Source organism: Eulemur rufifrons, chromosome 8, assembly GCF_041146395.1.
Source record: "Eulemur rufifrons isolate Redbay chromosome 8, OSU_ERuf_1, whole genome shotgun sequence".
NCBI lineage: Eukaryota > Metazoa > Chordata > Mammalia > Primates > Lemuridae > Eulemur > Eulemur rufifrons.
In genome coordinates this window covers 5576181-5594577 of record NC_090990.1, presented here as the reverse complement: position 1 = coordinate 5594577, position 18397 = coordinate 5576181, and the positions used below count along the sequence as shown (strand labels likewise).

At 39.9% G+C, this 18397-nt stretch overlaps 2 protein-coding genes across 4 annotated transcripts in view; one reads left to right on the top strand and one right to left on the bottom strand.

The window, feature by feature from the left end:
- The window catches only part of NMNAT1 (nicotinamide nucleotide adenylyltransferase 1), a 22693-nt gene extending 13004 nt beyond the window's left edge, over positions 1–9689 (bottom strand). The window contains exons 1-2 of one of the 2 annotated variants that reach the window (XM_069479314.1): positions 9358–9689; positions 8023–8150 (exon numbers count right to left, since the gene is read on the bottom strand). The gene's annotated coding sequence lies outside the window, so the exon portion shown is untranslated. Of the gene's footprint in view, positions 1–8022; positions 8151–8863; positions 8926–9357 lie in introns of those variants that run through there. The other variant, XM_069479313.1, reaches the window with a different exon arrangement.
- Positions 9015–18397, top strand: LZIC (leucine zipper and CTNNBIP1 domain containing). 2 transcript variants are annotated; one of them, XM_069479316.1, is made up of 7 exons: positions 9015–9029; positions 14415–14523; positions 15512–15647; positions 15957–16055; positions 17439–17534; positions 17703–17784; positions 18272–18397. In XM_069479316.1, exons 2-7 carry the CDS (start codon positions 14423–14425, stop codon positions 18328–18330), a joined length of 573 nt encoding a protein of 190 aa, XP_069335417.1. In that variant the 5' UTR covers positions 9015–9029; positions 14415–14422; the 3' UTR covers positions 18331–18397. The 2 variants fall into 2 exon arrangements, with proteins under 2 accessions (XP_069335417.1, XP_069335416.1); XM_069479315.1 differs by lacking the exon at positions 9015–9029 and adding an exon at positions 9275–9338.

The window sequence follows — 18397 nt, the reverse complement described above, 5'->3', positions numbered from 1 at the left end:
TTTGGGCAGATTAAGTTTAACTTGTAATAGATGCTTACTTCTTCTAGTATAAGAAGACACTAAATGGGAGACAATGAGGGCACCAATGTCTCAATTTATGGATTCCCTAGAGACCAGTCCCAATAGTCTAGCATTAGCTAATGTCTGCAGCACTGAAGGTGCCATAGGCACACTCGACCAGATTATGACTTACCAATTCTATGTTGGAAATCAGTTTTGACAGAAACAGTCAGTCAGTTAATAAATTTAATTCCGAAAAATCTGAAACTGAGGATCCACTTAAGTGATGGGGAAGGACAGGAAGCTATGATACTTACTGTAATTAGCCTAACTCAAACTCACCAGCTTCTGTTACAGGAGGTTTGTGTGCAAGAAGGCATATTTCCTTATTCCAGGTCAGAATTTCCACAAAGTACTTTTTCACCAAAATATCAAATTAACATGAATTAGAAAAATGGTAAACATTATTTGTCTATCAATTATGAATATTAATACTCTTACTATTACTTATGGACTGATTTATGACATTAATTTGCAACCTTGGTAAAGGAACCAAGGTTCTAAAGAGAAGCTGCCCAGAGCCAAGATGAACACAGTGCCAGAGTTAGAATTTAAGGGTCAGTGCTGCATTTATACCATGGATTTGTTGTAATAAGTAATAAATTAATGTATCATCCAGTGTATTGGCTTTTAGGCCCAGATCTTCTCGATACTGCAGTCAACCTCTCCTGTACAACCTGGTTGGTAATATCATCTTTACTTTTTTCACAATTGGTAAGTGTGCAGTCATCTTCCAAGCACTTATTAAGTGTCTACTATTTGACAGACACTGCTAGACCAAAAATGAATAAGATAGGGCTTTCTGCTCTTCAGAAACTCACAGACTAGACCTTAAGAAAAAATTCACATCTAAAATTCAGGTGAAGGGAATCTTTAAAAAGTTCCTTAGTACCTATTTCAGTTGTCCTGCAATTTGAATATGAAAGCAAATTAAGTTAAATACAAATGCTTTGTGTTGTAAATTCTTTATAATTATAATATTAAAGTATTGGATTTAGTTATTCATTCAATAAATAGTTATTGAGCAAGAGATGATACCACGTAGAAAAACAGGAACAACAACTTGAAGTCAAAAAGTAGGCCAAGCACAGTGACTCACACCTGTAATCCAAGCACTTTGGGAGGCTAAGGTGGGAGGATCGCTTGAGGCCAGGAGTTCAAGACCAGCCTGGGCAATGTATCAGGACCCTATTTCTATAAAAATTTTCAAATATTAATTCTACTGGTGGTTTTTGACAAAACAAAACAAAACTCAGAAAGTGATACAGGTCAGACGTGATGGCACACACCTGTAGTCCCAGCTACTCTGGAGGCTGAGGCAGGAGCATCACTTGAACCCAGGAGTTCGAGTCCAGCCTGGGCAACACAGTAAAACTTTGTCTCTTAAAAAAAAAAAAAAAAAAAAAAAGTGAAAGGAAGAGCTGGTCTCTGAAATGTGAAGAAGTTTCAGGAATTTATTTTTTTTTATTTTATTACTTTATTTTATTTATAGAGACAGTCTTATGCAGTGGCCTGATCATACCCAACTTCAGGAATATTTTAACTAATACATTTTGATTATATTTTTCTTTCTGCTTATAAGAGTGATACATGATTTAAACAAAAACTATGTCTAGGCCTAGTGCAGCATCTTGCACCCTTAGTCCCAGCTACTTGGGAAACTGAGGTAGGAGGATCCCTTGAGCCCAGGAGTTTGAGGCTACAGTGAGCTCTGATTGCACCACTGCATCCCAAGCCTGGGTGACAGAGTAAGACCCCATCTAAAAAAGAGAGAGAGAGAGAGAACAAAAACCTATAACTAAACTTTAAAAAAAGTTATCGAGTGCCTTAGGCGCTGTCCTGGGCCTAAGAGAGAGTCTCCCACTGAATCACAGCTCCACAAGAGGCAAGAGAGAATAATGGTGACGAGCACTGGCTTTAGAGACCAGTTCAAGTATTCACTCTACAACCGTATGAATTACTTCAACCTCTCTGAGCTTCCCTTTCATCATTTATAAAAAGAGGAAAAACTGCTTATGTTATAGTTTTGTGGTAAGGTTTCAATGAGATAATGAGGGAATCATTCAAAAAACCATCACAGTTACTATCACCGGCAATGCCAACAAGAACACAACCTATATCAAAGGAAAAACAATTTGGCTAGGTTTTGAGCATTTCTTTTCACAGTATGAGAGGAAACAAATTACTTAGGTTTGCATTCAAGAATACGTTTCTCAGATAATTAAACCTATAAACTGATGCTGTTCTCCTGTCCTTTTAGGTTTTACTGTGCTGCTTATACAGATAGAACCGGTCCCACGGGTACTAAAAGGGATGTTTTCTGCATTTGGTGTGGGATCCTTCAGTGAAGGGGTCTGCACTGTGGTATTAACAATTTTGGGAACAGACTGTGTATGTTTTCAAATATTGAATTTCTAAAGGCTCAACTTAATCTGAAAGCTTGGTTATAAACAATATACTACTAGTCTTCAATATTTATTTTCTATTTGCACTAAAAATAGAGATATGTAGAGATGGAATTCCTAAGTAGACACATGTCACAGTTAAAACATTTCACCAGAGAAAGTTTAAAAAATTCCACAAGAGATTTTTCTTTTTGCGGGTGAATTCCACATTACCAGAATTTTTAAAAGTAGTTAAAATATTAAACAACAGTGAAGCTGTTGGACTGGGTGTGGCACATTAAGCAGCAAGCCTTCTCCTTCTTGCTAAATTGGCACCTTTCTTTAAATCTTTGTGGCAAAAACACTTTTAATACACGTTCCAATTAAAACAGAAAGTAGGCCAGGAGCAGTGGCTCACGCCTGTAATCCTGGCACTCTGGGAGACTGAGGCTGGAGAATCACTTGATCATCCTGAGCAAAAGCAAGACGCTGTCTCTACTAAAAATAGAAAAAATTAGCCAGGCATAGTGGTGTGTACCTGTAGTCCCAGCTACTCGGGAGGCTGAGGCAGGAGGATCGCTTGAGCCCAGGAGTTGGAGGTTGCTGTGAGCTGCTATGATGCCACAGCACTCTAGCCAGGGCAATAGAGTGAGATTCTGTCTCAAAAAAAAAAAAAAAAGAAGAAAAAAAAGACAAAGCATTCCTCATAGTGCCTTTTTCCTTTAAAATACAGGAAAAAACAACCCCTGAACTTTACTACTTATCTGTGCTGCTATCAGTGAGCAGCTTAGCTTCTACAGGTAAGCCAAAAAACTTTCCAAGTAACCTATCTTTGTGAAAAACTTACCAGTCCTGCAAGGGAAGTAACTACTCAGTCAGAACTGTTTTTTTTTTTTGAGACAGAGTCTCACTTTGTTGCCCAGGCTAGAGTGAGTGCCGTGGCGTCAGCCTAGCTCACAGCAACCTCAAACTCCTGGGCTCAAGCGATCCTCCTGCCTCAACCTCCCGAGTAGCTGGGACTACAGGCATGCGCCACTATGCCCGGCTAATTTTTCTATATATATATTTTTAGTTGTCCATATAATTTTTTTTTCTATTTTTAGTAGAGACGGGGGTCTCGCTCTTGCTCAGGCTGGTCTCGAACTCCTGACCTTGAGCGATCCACCCGCCTCGGCCTCCCAGAGTGCTAGGATTACAGGCGTGAGCCACCGCGCCCGGCCCAGAACTGTTATATTGTAAGGGAAACCCTGGTTCCTCCTAAAGCAAGAGGCCCACGAAGCTAAGGATTATGAAAAGCAAGGAAAAAGGCAGGTGGGGTTAGGATGGGATACGAAAAGCCATCCTTCTCATGTTATTTCTACTCTGTTTAATTAGATCTCATTCTTCATCCTGTAGTGCTTTTCTCAGGCATGGGGCTGACTTGGCTGGCCAGAGTCATCTGTCGAAGGTCAGATGCTAAAACAACAGTCTGAAGCTGCCCTTTGGGTCCTGCTGGTCTCCTGCCTCAGATACTCGTCTTTGGCAGGCTGAGCCTGCACCAGCAGCACTGCCACCTGTTGGCAGTCACACGACCGTCTCCTCTCCTACTGTTTCTAGATGAAATAGTCAGCTGAACATGAGAGCCAATAAAAGGAAACACGTCAAGACCAGTCATTTGGAAGAAAGTTGCTTTTAAGTATTAATGAGCACTGACAACGGATAAAAAGAAATAGTTCAACTGAAATCACAGGATTGATCACAACTAGATTCACCCCAAATAAAGATCTCCTACTAAATACTTTCAAGATGATTACTTTGACTTTGTAAACCTCATTTTTTGTTCAATGAAGTTAGTAGCATCAGCTGGATGACTGCTATAGAAATAAGTGCTAAAAAAGAGAAAGGAAAATATAAATTTTAGTAATGAACAAAGGTTTTGTTTCAAAAGAACACAGATAACAATTAAGATTGTGTATTTGGACAAGGTCAATCTATTACTTCTTAAAAAATGCAATGGGACATTCTAGAGTAAAAATAATTATAATCTCCTCCTCATGGATTAGAACAATCTTCTGCATCATGACAGCTAATTGGTTTCTACAGAAAATAGCCAGTTTTCAGATCTCCCTATTGGATTTGTTCTGAGGCGTCAATTTTGGGGGAAAATCAAGCAGTTAGTGGGACTTGGAGACCTGGTTTGCATTTTGAGCTCTTTTGCAGTTCCCAGGGAACAGAGGGCTAGGCCACCATTTGGGGAAGGTTTCCCAGGGAACAGGGAGATTAGACCACCCATTTGGGGAGGGTTTCTGAACCTTCTAGATGGGGTGGCATTTATCCCCTTTGGATTCCCATTTGCGAAACTTCCAGCCCTAGGCAGGGCATTTGGGGAACTACTGACGTACAATTAGGAGTGGCATTTGTCCCCTTTGGATTCCCATTTGTTTGACAGGCCTGGCATTTTGTGTTGAGAATTCTCTGTATTGTCTGTGTTTGTTTGTTTGTAAAGTTTTCTTACAATATAGGAAAGTTCCATCTAAAGGTCCTTTGGGAAAAATCTTGGCTGAATGGTAACACATGTGTAAAGAGAATGGTGTTATTATAACCCAATATGCGTGCTGGAGTGGGAGAAGTGGCTGTTACATGAAACCCTGAGTATACTGCCACCATGCCTGGCCCTCAATTTATGTTAATTATAAATTTGGGTTTACTAAAGTATTTTAGGAGGATGAAGGGTGGTGTGTACATGCTTTATGGCTCCATTCAATTAGGGTCTCTATTCTTAATTTACTATTAAATCCTCCTTTGACCTTTAGTTTCATAAGGTAAGACATTCTTTAGTTAGAAAATGTAGGCCGGGTGTGGTAGCTCACTCCTGTAATCCTAGCACTCTGGGAGGCCGAGGCGGGAGGATGGTTCGAGGTCAGGAGTTCAAGACCAGCCTGAGCAAGAGCAAGACTCCATCTCTACTGAAAATAGAAAGAAATTAGCTGGACAACTAAAATATATATAGAGAAAAAATTAGCCGGGCATGGTGGCGCATGCCTGTAGTCCCAGCTACTCGGGAGGCTGAGGCAGTAGGATCGTTTAAGCCCAGGAGTTTGAGGTTGCTGTGAGCTAGGCTGACGCCATGGCACTCTAGCCTGGGCAACACAGCAAGACTCTGTCTCAAAAAAAAGAAAAAAAAAGGAAAAAAGAAAATGTAGCTCATTTCTTCCTATCTCATAAGCTACACCTTGACCTAACATTTTTATATAAATAGTTGTGCTTACTTTAAGACCTTCAGAGTTTGCTAAAGATGGCAATATATAAGCTGAATTATAAAAGATGATGAGGTTTATCTGACCAGTGCCACTAGAGGAAGTACAAGTTAGGAGGTGTGAAGGGCAGGCATAAAGAGTAAGACTACTGTTTTATAGGTATTGAATTTGAGGTAGACACAGTATGTCCAAGTAGAAAGATCCAGCAGGCAGGCAGAAATAGACTAGAATCAGGCAGTACAAACCACAGACATCAAACACTACCTTCACAGTTAGGAGGAGGTTGTTTGTTTGATTTGATTTTTCATTATGAATAGAGGAGGATTAGAATAGTAGAAGGTTGCAGGCAAAGCACCATTAGGAAGCCAGAGAAGCTGCAAAAAAGTGAGTAATTGTTGGAGGAAGATTCTCAAGGAGGCCATAGAGAAAGAATTTTAGGTATAAATTAAAACAATAGCTTAAAAATAATGGAGAGAAATGAAAACATATATCCAAACAAAGAATTATACAGTTTGGCCTTATACATAATAATCACAAACTAGAAACAACTCAAGTGTTAATCAAGAGATCAATGAATGAATGAATAAGCAAATTTGGCATAATGATATAATGGAATACTACTGAGCAATAAAAAGGAACAAATTATCGATATAAATAATATGAATTAATCTCAGATAATTTGAGTGAATAGGCCAGATACAAAAAAATATACACTGTATGATTCCAGTTATATGAAATTCTAGACAGGTAATTTAATCTCTAATGGCAGAAGGCAGGTCAGTGGTTGCCTGGGGATATGCTCTGGGTGGCAAATTGACAAGAGAAGAGCAGAAAGCTTCCGGATTCCTGCTCATGGAATCTCATTTTATGTCCTGTGACTTTCATCGAATGGCAATACATCTACTCATTCTCTTTGGATGGGCTTATTCCTTACAAATATTATTTAATTATGCCTATTTTATTATAATGATGATAACAATAGTAACAACATTCACTTGAGTTCTTCCTATCTGTCAAGAAATGTGCTAAGCACTCATGAGATCCTTACAACAAACCCAGTGGGGTAGGTACCATTATTATCCCTCCTTTTTTTTTTTAACAGATGAGGAAACTGAAGCTTAGAGAGGTTGATTAAACTACAGTAATAACCTTGATTCTATAAGTTCATGCTGTTACCCATTATGTAAGACTCATAATGGTACAAGCTATCTGCTGGTAGACATTTTAAAAAGACATTTTAAAAAGACCCAAATGTTAACTAACTTCTTTTTTTTTTTTTTTTTAAGACAGAGTCTCACTCTGTTGCCCGGGCTAGAGTGAGTGCCGTGGCGACAGCCTAGCTCACAGCAACCTCAAACTCCTGGGGTTAAGTGATCCTACTGCCTCAGCCTCCCAAGTAGCTGGGACTACAGGTATGCACCACCATGCCCGGCTAATTTTTTCTATATATATGTTTAGTTGGCCAGATCATTTCTTTCTATTTTTTTTAGTAGAGACGAGGTCTCGCTCTTGCTCAGGCTGGTCTCGAACTCCTGACCTCAAGCGATCCACCCGCCTCGGCCTCCCAGAGTGCTGGGATTACAGGCGTGAGCCACCGCGCCCGGCCTTAACTAACTTCTTGCTAGCCACTCAAGTTTGATCTGTCCAAGCATGTTTCCTGCCTAGTTGGAGCAATTTGCATTCTCTGGGCTCTCATGCCAAGTCCAGGCTGAAGTGCCCTACACTCCTCCAGCAGCCAAGCAACATCTGGTTTCCCAGTTATGACTCCCAGTTCTGAGGTTCCTTTCCCCAGTGCTGTCTTCTGTTACTATCTACCTAACACATCATTCCTCTTTGTCCAATTTCTTCTCTGTCTCCTGTCTGAAGACTTGGATTCTATTTTGTGTCAGAACTGGAACACGAACAATTTCTCTTGCTTATGCACTAGAAATTATGTTTTCATTATCCACTAACTCTAAACAAGAACTTAAAGGTACACAAGAATACCCTCAGCATAGAACTGAATCTGATTAAGTCACTGAGAAGGAAGAGTGGGTAAATTCAATGCACTTATGGTAAGGCCTTTCCTCCACAGGTTCTAACATTGCACACTAAAACCAGCACAAATGCCTGAGGAGACTATCATACTATCATCATCAAAATTAGGGGAAATACACTGTGAGCAAGTGTTTATTCAGAAAATTCTTCAATGGTGGGAAAAAAGTATATTTTCCAGTTTTGTTTTGTATGGCATTGACTCTGTTTGTCACTCTGTGTTCCATTTTACCCAAAATGTTGACAATTCCACACATATTCACTAAGCACAAATTAAAGGTAATTGTGTTGATGTAACAAGCACTTACCTTTACAAAGGAAATTCTCTGAATCTGAAGTGTTTTGCAAGGTTGGTTATTGGAACCATTCCAACTAGTATATCAACTGTCTTCTCTAAGGTGGTTTAGAAAAGTGGTTTCATATCCAAATTGAAACTCTGAAAAACAATTGATGATAATAAAGAATTTCACAATCAGACAGAACTGACAGAAACAACTCACTCTGGTAGAGTTCAAGGGTAATCAAAGTTGGAAGTTTCTCCTGGGCAGATGAAACATAACTAACTTCAAAGATTACACATCTGAAACAATTTTGTCATAAACCCTGATGTTGTCCCGTGGACTACTGACTCTTCATACAGATGGGCTGAGAACATCAGAAAATGGTTTCCACCCAATTTCTGGGTAACTTTTTAAGTGCCGCCCGACAGCTAGCTTCCTCTTTGTCAAGGGGCATAAATGTCAAACCGCTTCCAGGAAGGTGGATCTAATCTTTTACACAGTTGGAAGGAAAGATTTAGGAAGAAATGGAAATGATTCCTCTGCACCCCACCCCCAGCACCTCATTCCCGCCAAGCCCAAGAATGCCAGCCCTCAAGACCTCTCTAGAGAGGAACCCCCCAACCCACGCCGGGTGAATTCATGTTTCGAAGCTCAGAAGCAAATTTACCGAAATTTCCGATTCCACTGAAAGAATTAACGGGTCAAAACTCCTTAGCACAAACTTGTATATGACCTTGCTTCGGAGACCGTTACATTCGACCCTAAAGACCTCACCACCTTGGACTCCCCTATGTCTGGAACAAAAAGGTGTCCTGGGCTGACTCCCCTAGGGACTGGTTTCTTAAGGGGCTCCGTGTCGGGTGCTTACCGTGCACTCACGGCCGACCGGCCCAGTCGTCCCGCAGACGACCCGCGACCCGGACGCCAGCGAGAAGAACACGGCAGCCGCAACCTCATTGGTTCCAGCAGGCCGGAAGTGCCTCAGTCCCGCGGAAGTGCTCATCCTGTGCGGTCCGCCAGCCCGGGGCCCTCAGGTAGGCGGGTCCCTGGTTCCAAACTCTGGGACCGACGGGCGGGCGGGAGGCAGAAAGGAGACCCCTGAGGGCCTAAGGAGGTTGTCCTGGTTCTGATCAGAGAGGGCTGGAAGGAGTTTCGAGGGCGACGAGTTCACAGCTACCTCTGGTGGAAACTGGGGCCTGGCCGAGCTCAGCCGCGGCGGGACCCAAGTGCGGGAGCTTCAAGTTCCCCCTTGGAGATGGAATTTGCGCCCGTGGCTGGAGCGACTCCTTGACCCAGTCCGGATGGTCGTGGTCCAAACGCTGCTCACTTTCAATCAGGAAAAGGTGTGCTCTCTGTTCTTACCTTATCTGTGCTTCTGGGTTTGACAGCTTCCCTCCAGGCGCGTCCGGATAAGGGGTTTTCCTCAATGATACCCTCGGCCTCTCAGGAAAACTTCAGAAAGGCTGCCCTAAGGCGCAGTTGAGGGAGAAAGCGCCACTGCCCATGATGTTTTCCTAGGAAGAGAGGGGTGTGTTTCAGTTGCAGATTGTGCAAGAGCAAGTTATCAGGACTGCTTTAGCCTAAGTTCATTATAACAAGATTACTTGGGCCGGGCGCGGTGGCTCACGCCTGTAATCCTAGCACTCTGGGAGGCCGAGACAGGTGGGTCGTTTGAGCTCAGGAGTTCGAGACCAGCCTGAGCAAGAGCGAGACCCCCGTCTCTACTAAAAAAAATAGAAAAAATTAGCTGGACAACTAAAAATATATAGAAAAAAATAGCCGGGCATAGTGGCGAATGCCTGTAGTCCCAGCTACTCGGGAGGCTGTGGCAGAAGGATTGCTTGAGCCCGGGAGTTTCAGTTTGCTGTGAGCTAGGCTGACGCCACGGCACTCTAGCCCGGGCAACAGAGTGAGACTCTGAAAAAAAAAAAAAACAAACAACAGACTACTTGTTAGTGGTTTCCCTTTTCCTAGCCAACTCCACCCCTAGAGGGTTTGGACTTTGAGCCTCTTGTACTCCTGATGAACAGTTTCATTTTCCTCTAATTTGTGACACTCCGAACTTAAAGAAATAGAGATTTATGCAATTTCAGACGGGTCAGTACTATGCACAGTTCAGAGTACTAGGATAGGTGAGCAGGAATAAGGAAGGACTTTCTACTCCAGATTACAGTATTTGAGAGCCTTGTCTCTGGTTGCCATCGAAGTGTACCGCTTTTATTGAATGCTAGGTGGTGCCAGTGAGTTAGTGTTTCTGGACTAAATCTCAAATAATGTAGCGCCAGGTTAAGGCTTTTTATTTATTTTTGGTTTTATTTATTTATTTATGGATTTATTTATTTATTTTCTTTCTTTCCTTTCCTTCCTTCCTTTCTTTTTCTTTTTTTCTTTTCTTTCGAGACAGGGTCTTGTTCTGTCGCCCAGGCTGGAGTGCAGTGGTACTATCATAGCTCATTGTATCCTTGAACTCCTAGGGCCCGGAGTAGCTAGGACTACAGGCACATGCCACCATGCCCAGTTATTTAAAAAAAATTTTTTTGTAGAGATTGGGGTCTCACCATGTTGCCCACGCTGGTCTGGAAATCCTGGGCTCAAATGATCTTCCTGCCTCAGCCTCCAGAGTGGCTGGGACCACCACACCCAGCCTAGGGTTAAGACTTTTAAAGTGTACTCATCTTCACGGGAAATTTATTCAGAATAGCTTTACCTCCTTAAAATACATTGAGCCTTAATATACTTGATCCAATTGTCTGTTCTGTATTAGGTACTGAGAAGGCTAAGAGAGGAATCAGACTTATTTTCTGTTCTCCAGAGTTTAGTCAAGAGAGGAAGGTAGACAAATAAACAGTGTGCTGAAATAAAATCACACATAATTCAAAGTAGAAATAAGTGCTAAATAAAGAATAGGATGTGAAATGCTTTGATCAATTCTCATTATTTACCTACCAATTATTTATTTATCCAGTACTTTTTTGTTTGCCCAACACTATGCTAGATGTTGGTGTATGAAGATAAGGTATTATCAAATTCCTACTCTTAAATAATTCACAACCTAGTGATTGGGAGGAAATCAAGGAAGGCTTTATAGAGTAGGTGATACTTGAACTAGATTCTGAAGAATCAATGAATTGGGTGGGCTCAATAGGTAGGAAAAAAATCAGACTCAAAAGAGAAGTATGAAAGTGCATGGCATTTTTTGGAGCAGCAAGTAATCTAGTGTGGTTAGACTGTAGAAAATTAACCCTGAAAAGACATTTTTAGTTGCATTTTGGGTTTGCCTTGACTCTTACTGGAAAATTCCACAGACTTAAAAATTTAAATGGGCATTTCCAGGAGAAACGCACTAAACTATTTTATATAAAATGTAGCTATAGTAACACTTCTGGCTATAATGTATTTCATTTATATTTGCGTATAATTAGTGATTATAGATTTTTTTTTTTTTTTTTTTTTTTTTTTGAGACAGAGTCTCACTCTGTTGCCCAGGCTAGAGTGAGTGCCGTGGCATCAGCCTAGCTCACAGCAACCTCAGACTCCTGAGCTCAAGCGATCCTCCTGTCTCAGCCTCCCGAGTAGCTGGGACTACAGGCATGCGCCACCATGCCCGGCTAATTTTTTCTATATATATTTTTAGCTGTCCATATAATTTCTTTCTATTTTTAGTAGAGGTGGGGTCTCGCTCTTGCTCAGGCTGGTCTCGAACTCCTGAGCTCAAACGATCCGCCCACCTCGGCCTCCCAGAGTGCTAGGATTACAGGCGTGAGCCACCGCGCCCGGCCTATAGATTTTTTTTTTTAAGAGACAGGGTCTCACTATGTTGCAGAGGCTGATCTCAAACTCCTGGCCTCAATTAGTCCGCCCACCTTAGCTTCCCAAAGTGCTGGGATTACAGGCATGAGCCACTGAGCCCAGCTAAGACAATTTTAAAACAGGGTAGTAATACTAGATTTTTACTGATTATATTCTATTTTGAATATAATGTAAGAATCCTCTCCATTGAAGTTCAATGTCAAATCAGCTTGTAATGATTTCTTCATGTGTAGGAAAATAAAACATGATTTAATAAGTTACCCTAGGATTTAAGTTCGGATGAGTGTTTATGCCTAATGTTAAACAAAATGCATTTCCTGAAAGGAATGTAAGTTTAATTTTTGTAAATGAAAAACTTAAATGCTATAAATGTTAAAGTAAATGGATATATCAACACAGCAAAATCAGTAGCTTTACACCAGCAATAATCAGATATTGTAATAACAAAAACTGTTTTCTAAATATTAACAAAAAATCTAATAATAGCCAATATTCAAACCCTACGTGAATAAAACAGTACTTTTTAAACTAAAGATCACACAAGAAAGCCTGGGTAACTAGAACAATATATTCCTTGATAGGAAGATTCAGATTTCAAGGATACAGATTTTCTCTATTTTAGCCTGTAATTTTAATGTAATCCCCATCAAAATTTCAATAGAATTTGTAATGACAACTGACAAGCTGATTCTCAAATTCATTCAGAAGATAAAGTACACAAGAGTTTTGGAGGGAAAAAGCAATAATAAAGGAAGTTATCAAAATATACCAGTGATACAGCTATAATAATTTAAATATGAAGGTGATGCCATAGGAGCAGAAAATTATCAGTGAAACAGACTTGAGTCTGGGAATTTGGTTTACAATAAAGGTGGCATATTGGATCAATACATAAGACTGACTAGTAAAGGGTGTTGGCAATTGGCTATTTGAAAGGAAAAAAAAGACCCTTCATAGCCACCTTCATAGCATAGGTGGCATTTTTCTGCAGCTAGAAAAAGAAATTTATGAAAGCGTTGAATACAAAGAATACATATTTTTATAAATCTTGAGATGTTTAGAGCCTGCCTTCATGGGACACAAAACAAAGAAGATTTATTGATTGATTGCTTGATTGATTGATTGACAGTGTCTCACTCTGTTGCCCTGAGTAGAGTGTCATGGCATCAGCCTGGCTTATAGCAACCTCAAATTCCTGGGCTCAAGCAATCCTCCTGCCTCAGCCTCCTGAGTAGCTGGGACTACAGGCACTTACCACCACGCCTGGCTATTTTTTTCCAATTTTTTTTTTTAGTAGAGATGGGAGGAGGATTGATTTCGGTCAGGAATTCAAGACCAGCTTGATGTCTGGGCGCAGTGGCTCACTCCTGTAATCCTAGCACTCTGGGAGGCTGAGGCGGGAGGATCGCTCGAGGTCAAGAGTTTGAGACCAGCCTGAGCAAGAGCGAGACCCCTGTCTCTACTAAAAATAGAAAGAAATGATCTGGACAGCTAAAAATATATATAGAAAAAAAATTAGCTGGGCATGGTGGCACATGCCTGTAGTCCCAGCTACTCAGGAGGCTGAGGCAGGAGGATCACTTGAGCTCAGGAGTTTGAGGTTGCTGTTAGCTAGGCTGATGCCACGGCACTCTAGCCTGGGCAACAAAGCGTGACTCTGTCTCAAAAAAGAAAAAAAGAAAAAAGACCAGCCTGAGCAAGAGCAAGACCTCATCTCTACTAAAAATAGAGAAAATTAGCTGGGCGTGGTGGCATGTGCCCGTAGTACCAGCTGCTTGGGAGGCTGAGGCAGGAGGATCACTTGAGCCTAGGAATTTGAGGATGCTGTGAGCTAGGCTGATGCCATGGCACTCTAGCCCAGGCAACAGAGCGTGACTCTGTCTCAAAAAAAAAAAAGTTATTAATTTATCATGACAAAAATCACCATAAATAAAATTTAAAGTCAGGAGATGAGATAATATTTACAACATAATTGCAGAGGCTTCATATCCATGTTATATAAATCAGTAAGAGAAGGATAACCCAATAGAAAAATAGGCACATTTCCAAAGAAGAAATTCATATCAAAATATGTTCATGTTCACAAATCATTAGGTAACTGTACCTAAGACCAACAAAATAATATCAAGAGTGTTCTCAGTCCTGGAGTGTACTTATAAAAATGAGAAAGAATGCTATAATGAACATAAAGCAAACTGACAATTGATCTGCTTTTTTACAGATTTGTATTTTCATCATCAAACTTGTTTAAAGTAAGATAGACCAATAGTGAAGACTTCTAATTAATTTGTCAAGTCAATTAAGAAGACTGTACCAAGAAACCACTACTCAAAAAGAAAAAAAATTAAGACTGTCAGGCATTTTTGTGTGGTGTCATTATTATATGAGTTTAAACTTTTATATCTAAATTGAGATTTTCTTTGCATAACTATCTTTACCATATCTGTAGCTAAGAAAGAGTATAGCCTATTTTACTTTTTCTTTTTTTTTTTTCCCTCACCCTCCAGCCTGTGGGAAGAGTATAGCCTATTTTAAATTGAACTGGTGTGTTGAATCTCCTCAAATAACCAAATATAATATGCAGTATGTGGGTTTATTGTTCTATGTAGAAATTAAAATGGCTTCCAGAGGAAAGACAGAGACAAGCAAATTAAAACAGAATTTAGAAGAACAGTTGGATAGACTAATGCAGCAATTACAAGATCTGGAGGAATGCAGGTAATAGTATAATTGTATGTTGTTATGCTGTAAAATTTGTGCAGCTACATTACAAACTCCACGATGCAGGCCCACGTGTGATTTTGGTTTCCCCCATAGTGTTCTTCACAGTGCTTTGTCTGTTGGAGAAGTAAACTCATTGCAGATTTTGGAGTCATAAAGGCTGGAATGTGAAAGTCTTTCAATTAATTACTAAGTGCATGTGAACTTGAGCAAAATACTTAACCACCTTGAAGTGGAAATAATAGCACCTACCTTGTCTTTAGTATTTAAAACAACCCTGCCTGGTATCGGGCTGAGAAGGTACTACTAGCACTTATGATGTGTGGTTTCAGCCTTAACTGCACAAAGAATCAAGACTGTTCATGGTAGTTTTTAACAACCTTGCAAGGTTGTTGTAAATATTACAAATGAAGGGGTCGATACAATGGTTGACCCAGAGTAGGTGCTAAATAAGTGGTAGCTGTTGTTATTCGTAGTAAATGTTTAATATTATAAATGGCTTCTTTGGTGAATAAAAATAACCTCTTACTCAGATGGCAAATACTGCATTGCTGTTTTATTGCAAGGTACATGATGATGCTAATAACAACAGCTATTTCTCAAGTACCTGTTACATGCCAAGCACTGTTCATATCTCATTTAATGCTCATACCAACCCTGTCAGGTAGGTATTATCGCTGTCTGAAGCTTTATAGATAAACTGAGGCTTGGCTATGTCCAGTATCTTGTCCAAGGTTATACCAATGATTGCTTAAAGGGAAGTTATTATGTGATTTGTTAAGTGTGCCTCATTTTGGTAAAAGAAAACCTTTTAATTATCAAAGTAAGCATATTTCAGGAAAATGCCCATGCTACTACTATCTGAACACATCCATCATTAGCATTTCGATGTTCCCTTCAGCCTTTTTCTAGTGTGCAAGTACTAAGATTGTGTTTTTCACTTGGAACTCTTTATTTCCATATTATATTGTTCACTCTGCTTCAGAGAAGAACTTGATACAGATGAATATGAAGAAACCAAAAAGGAAACTTTGGAGCAACTAAGTGAATTTAATGATTCACTGAAGAAAATTATGTCTGGAAATATGACTTTGGTGGATGAACTAAGTGGAATGCAGCTGGTAAGCTAATTTATTTATATCAGTGACAGAGTTCAGTTCTGTTTTTCTTTTATAAGTATATTTCAGATAGAAAATATACCCTTTTTTGGGTGTGACTTACTAGATGAGTGTTTGCTTATGCATAAAACAGCATATCCTTCTAGATCTTCATTTAGTTATATATTTGGCTCCAGTGACATGCACATAAATAGCAAATGAAAACTGAAATTATAACAGCGTTTGATGAACAATTAAAGATCCATCAGTCAATTATCACAATATCTGCTTTGTCGGAAGTTTTGGTTAGTTTTTGCCTTCTTGTGTTTCTAGGCTATTCAGGCAGCTATCAGCCAGGCCTTTAAAACCCCAGAGGTCATCAGATTGTTTGCAAAGAAACAACCAGGTCAGCTTCGGACAAGGTTAGCAGAGGTAAAGTTTCTTTGAATTGATCTGGTTGCTGTGTGTATTTCTTTTCCTAGCCCAAGAATTCACTCATTACGATATTTTACAGTTTAAAAATTGGTCGGTTGATTTTAGAGCCACAACCCACAATTTTATGACAAAAGTAATACTTTGAGGAATTTTGGTTGATAATGAATGTAGAGGTTTAAACAGTGTGTGGCAGTTCAAATTGCCACTGACCACTTCTACTTGGACTCTGCCTTTAATGTTTTACCATCTCCTTCTGGAGCCCTAACTTGAAATCTCATGAGCATCGTCAGCAGCATTGTTTTGTGCATGTGTGGCCTAGCTCATCTAAGAATTTCAAGCATCTTTATAAACATGATAGTCCCAGAAGTCTCTTTACAGACTTGAATATAATTAAAAGTTAACAAGTTATTTGCAACTACGGGTAATTCGGTAGTGTAGTGATTAAGAGGATGGACTTGGGTCAGACTGGCTGGATTTGAATCCCTCCTCCACTACTGAGGTATGTAACGTTAGGCAAGTTATTTTATTCAACCTCTTTGTGCCTCAGTTCCCTTTCTGTAAGAAGATGATAATGATAGTCCCTGGCTCTTACGGTGTTAAAAGCACTTAGAATAGCACCAGTGTATAGTACATGCTACTAGTGTTCTGGTGGTAGGGATCTGATACCATTTATCTCATTCAAACCTCAGACCTAGTTCAGTTTTGTTTTTGGGTTTTGTTTTGTTTTTTTGTCAAAGCATATCACTTCAGAAGAAATGAGTTCTTAAAGGATAGCGCCTCTCTAAAGGAAGCTATTGACCTACTGACCTTCAGTAGAGTTTATAACTAAGACAATGGTTATGATCAGAATTAAAATTTATTAGAACTACATCATAGCATTTCTATCATGTTTGATGTTTGCCCTGGATTATTTTCATAGTGCTTTATAATATTAATCAGCTAGAGGATTTTTTTTTTTTTTGAGACAGAGTCTCACTCTGTTGCCCAGGCTAGAGTGAGTGCCGTGGCGTCAGCCTAGCTCACAGCAACCTCAAACTCCTGAGCTCAAGCGATCCCCCTGTCTCAGCCTCCCAAGTAGCTGGGACTACAGGCATGCACCACCATGCCCGGCTAATTTTTTCTATATATATATTTAGCTGTCCATATAATTTCTTTCTATTTTTAGTAGAGATGGGGTCTTGCTCTTGCTCAGGCTGGTCTCGAACTCCTGAGCTCAAACGATCCGCCCACCTCGGCCTCCCAGAGTGCTAGGATTACAGGCGTGAGCCACCACGCCCGGCCTAGCTAGAGGATTTTTTAAAGGTAGGTCTGATAAGCTGTATTTTATGTACAGAATGTTTTCCACTTAAATATCATATGCCTTACATTTATCCATTTTAGATGGATAGAGATCTGATGGTAGGAAAACTGGAAAGAGACCTGTACACTCAACAGAAAGTGGAGATACTGACAGCTCTCAGGAAACTTGGCGAGAAGGTACTAGTATTTAATATATTAGATAGCAAGAAAGAATGTGAAGTATTTACTGCAGAACTTCTTGATCTGTGGTCTAGTTTGTGATCCTAAGACATTTTTAACTGTGGTTTGTAGAACTGCCTATAACATTTGAACCCACTCAACTGGGCTTTGTTTCATCTTGTTTAGCTGACTGCAGATGATGAGGCCTTCTTGTCAGCAAATGCAGGTGCTATACTCAGCCAGTTTGAAAAAGTCTCTACGGACCTTGGTGAGTGCCCTCATATTTCTGAAAGGTGAACATGTGAGTATACTACTGCTCCAAATTGATGGAGAGTGTGGTTGAGATGACATGATGACTTTTTCTTGAGTTTAAGAATGAAACCATTAAATCCATTGTATTGGTTTTATTTCCCAATACTTTGTAATTAAAAATAAATTAATGTAGCCTAATGTCTTTAAAATACTTTCCAGTTAGATGTAACTATAACAGTAAACTAAAATTTTATATATTCTATTTCATACCTAGAGCTGGAGTAAGGATTTGTAACCAATAAGTCACCCTGTGTATCTGGATTGTTTGTGCAGAGGGAAGGAAACTGGGATGACAGTGGGAAGGTGCAGGGGTTAATGTGCTGATAATGGAAGCTAATTCTGTTTTCTATTTCAATATCTGTGATAGATTTTTTCCCTCTTTTCCTGGAATTGTAAATGCACTTGAAATAACCTTTTTGTTTATCATGTGTCTTTCTTCTTAGGCTCTGGAGACAAAGTCCTTGCTCTGGCAAGTTTTGAGGTTGAAAAAACAAAAAAATGACATGATGTGGAAGCTTGTGACATTGATCACATTCTTACTGTAAATGGCGTTTTTTTCCTGAGGGTTT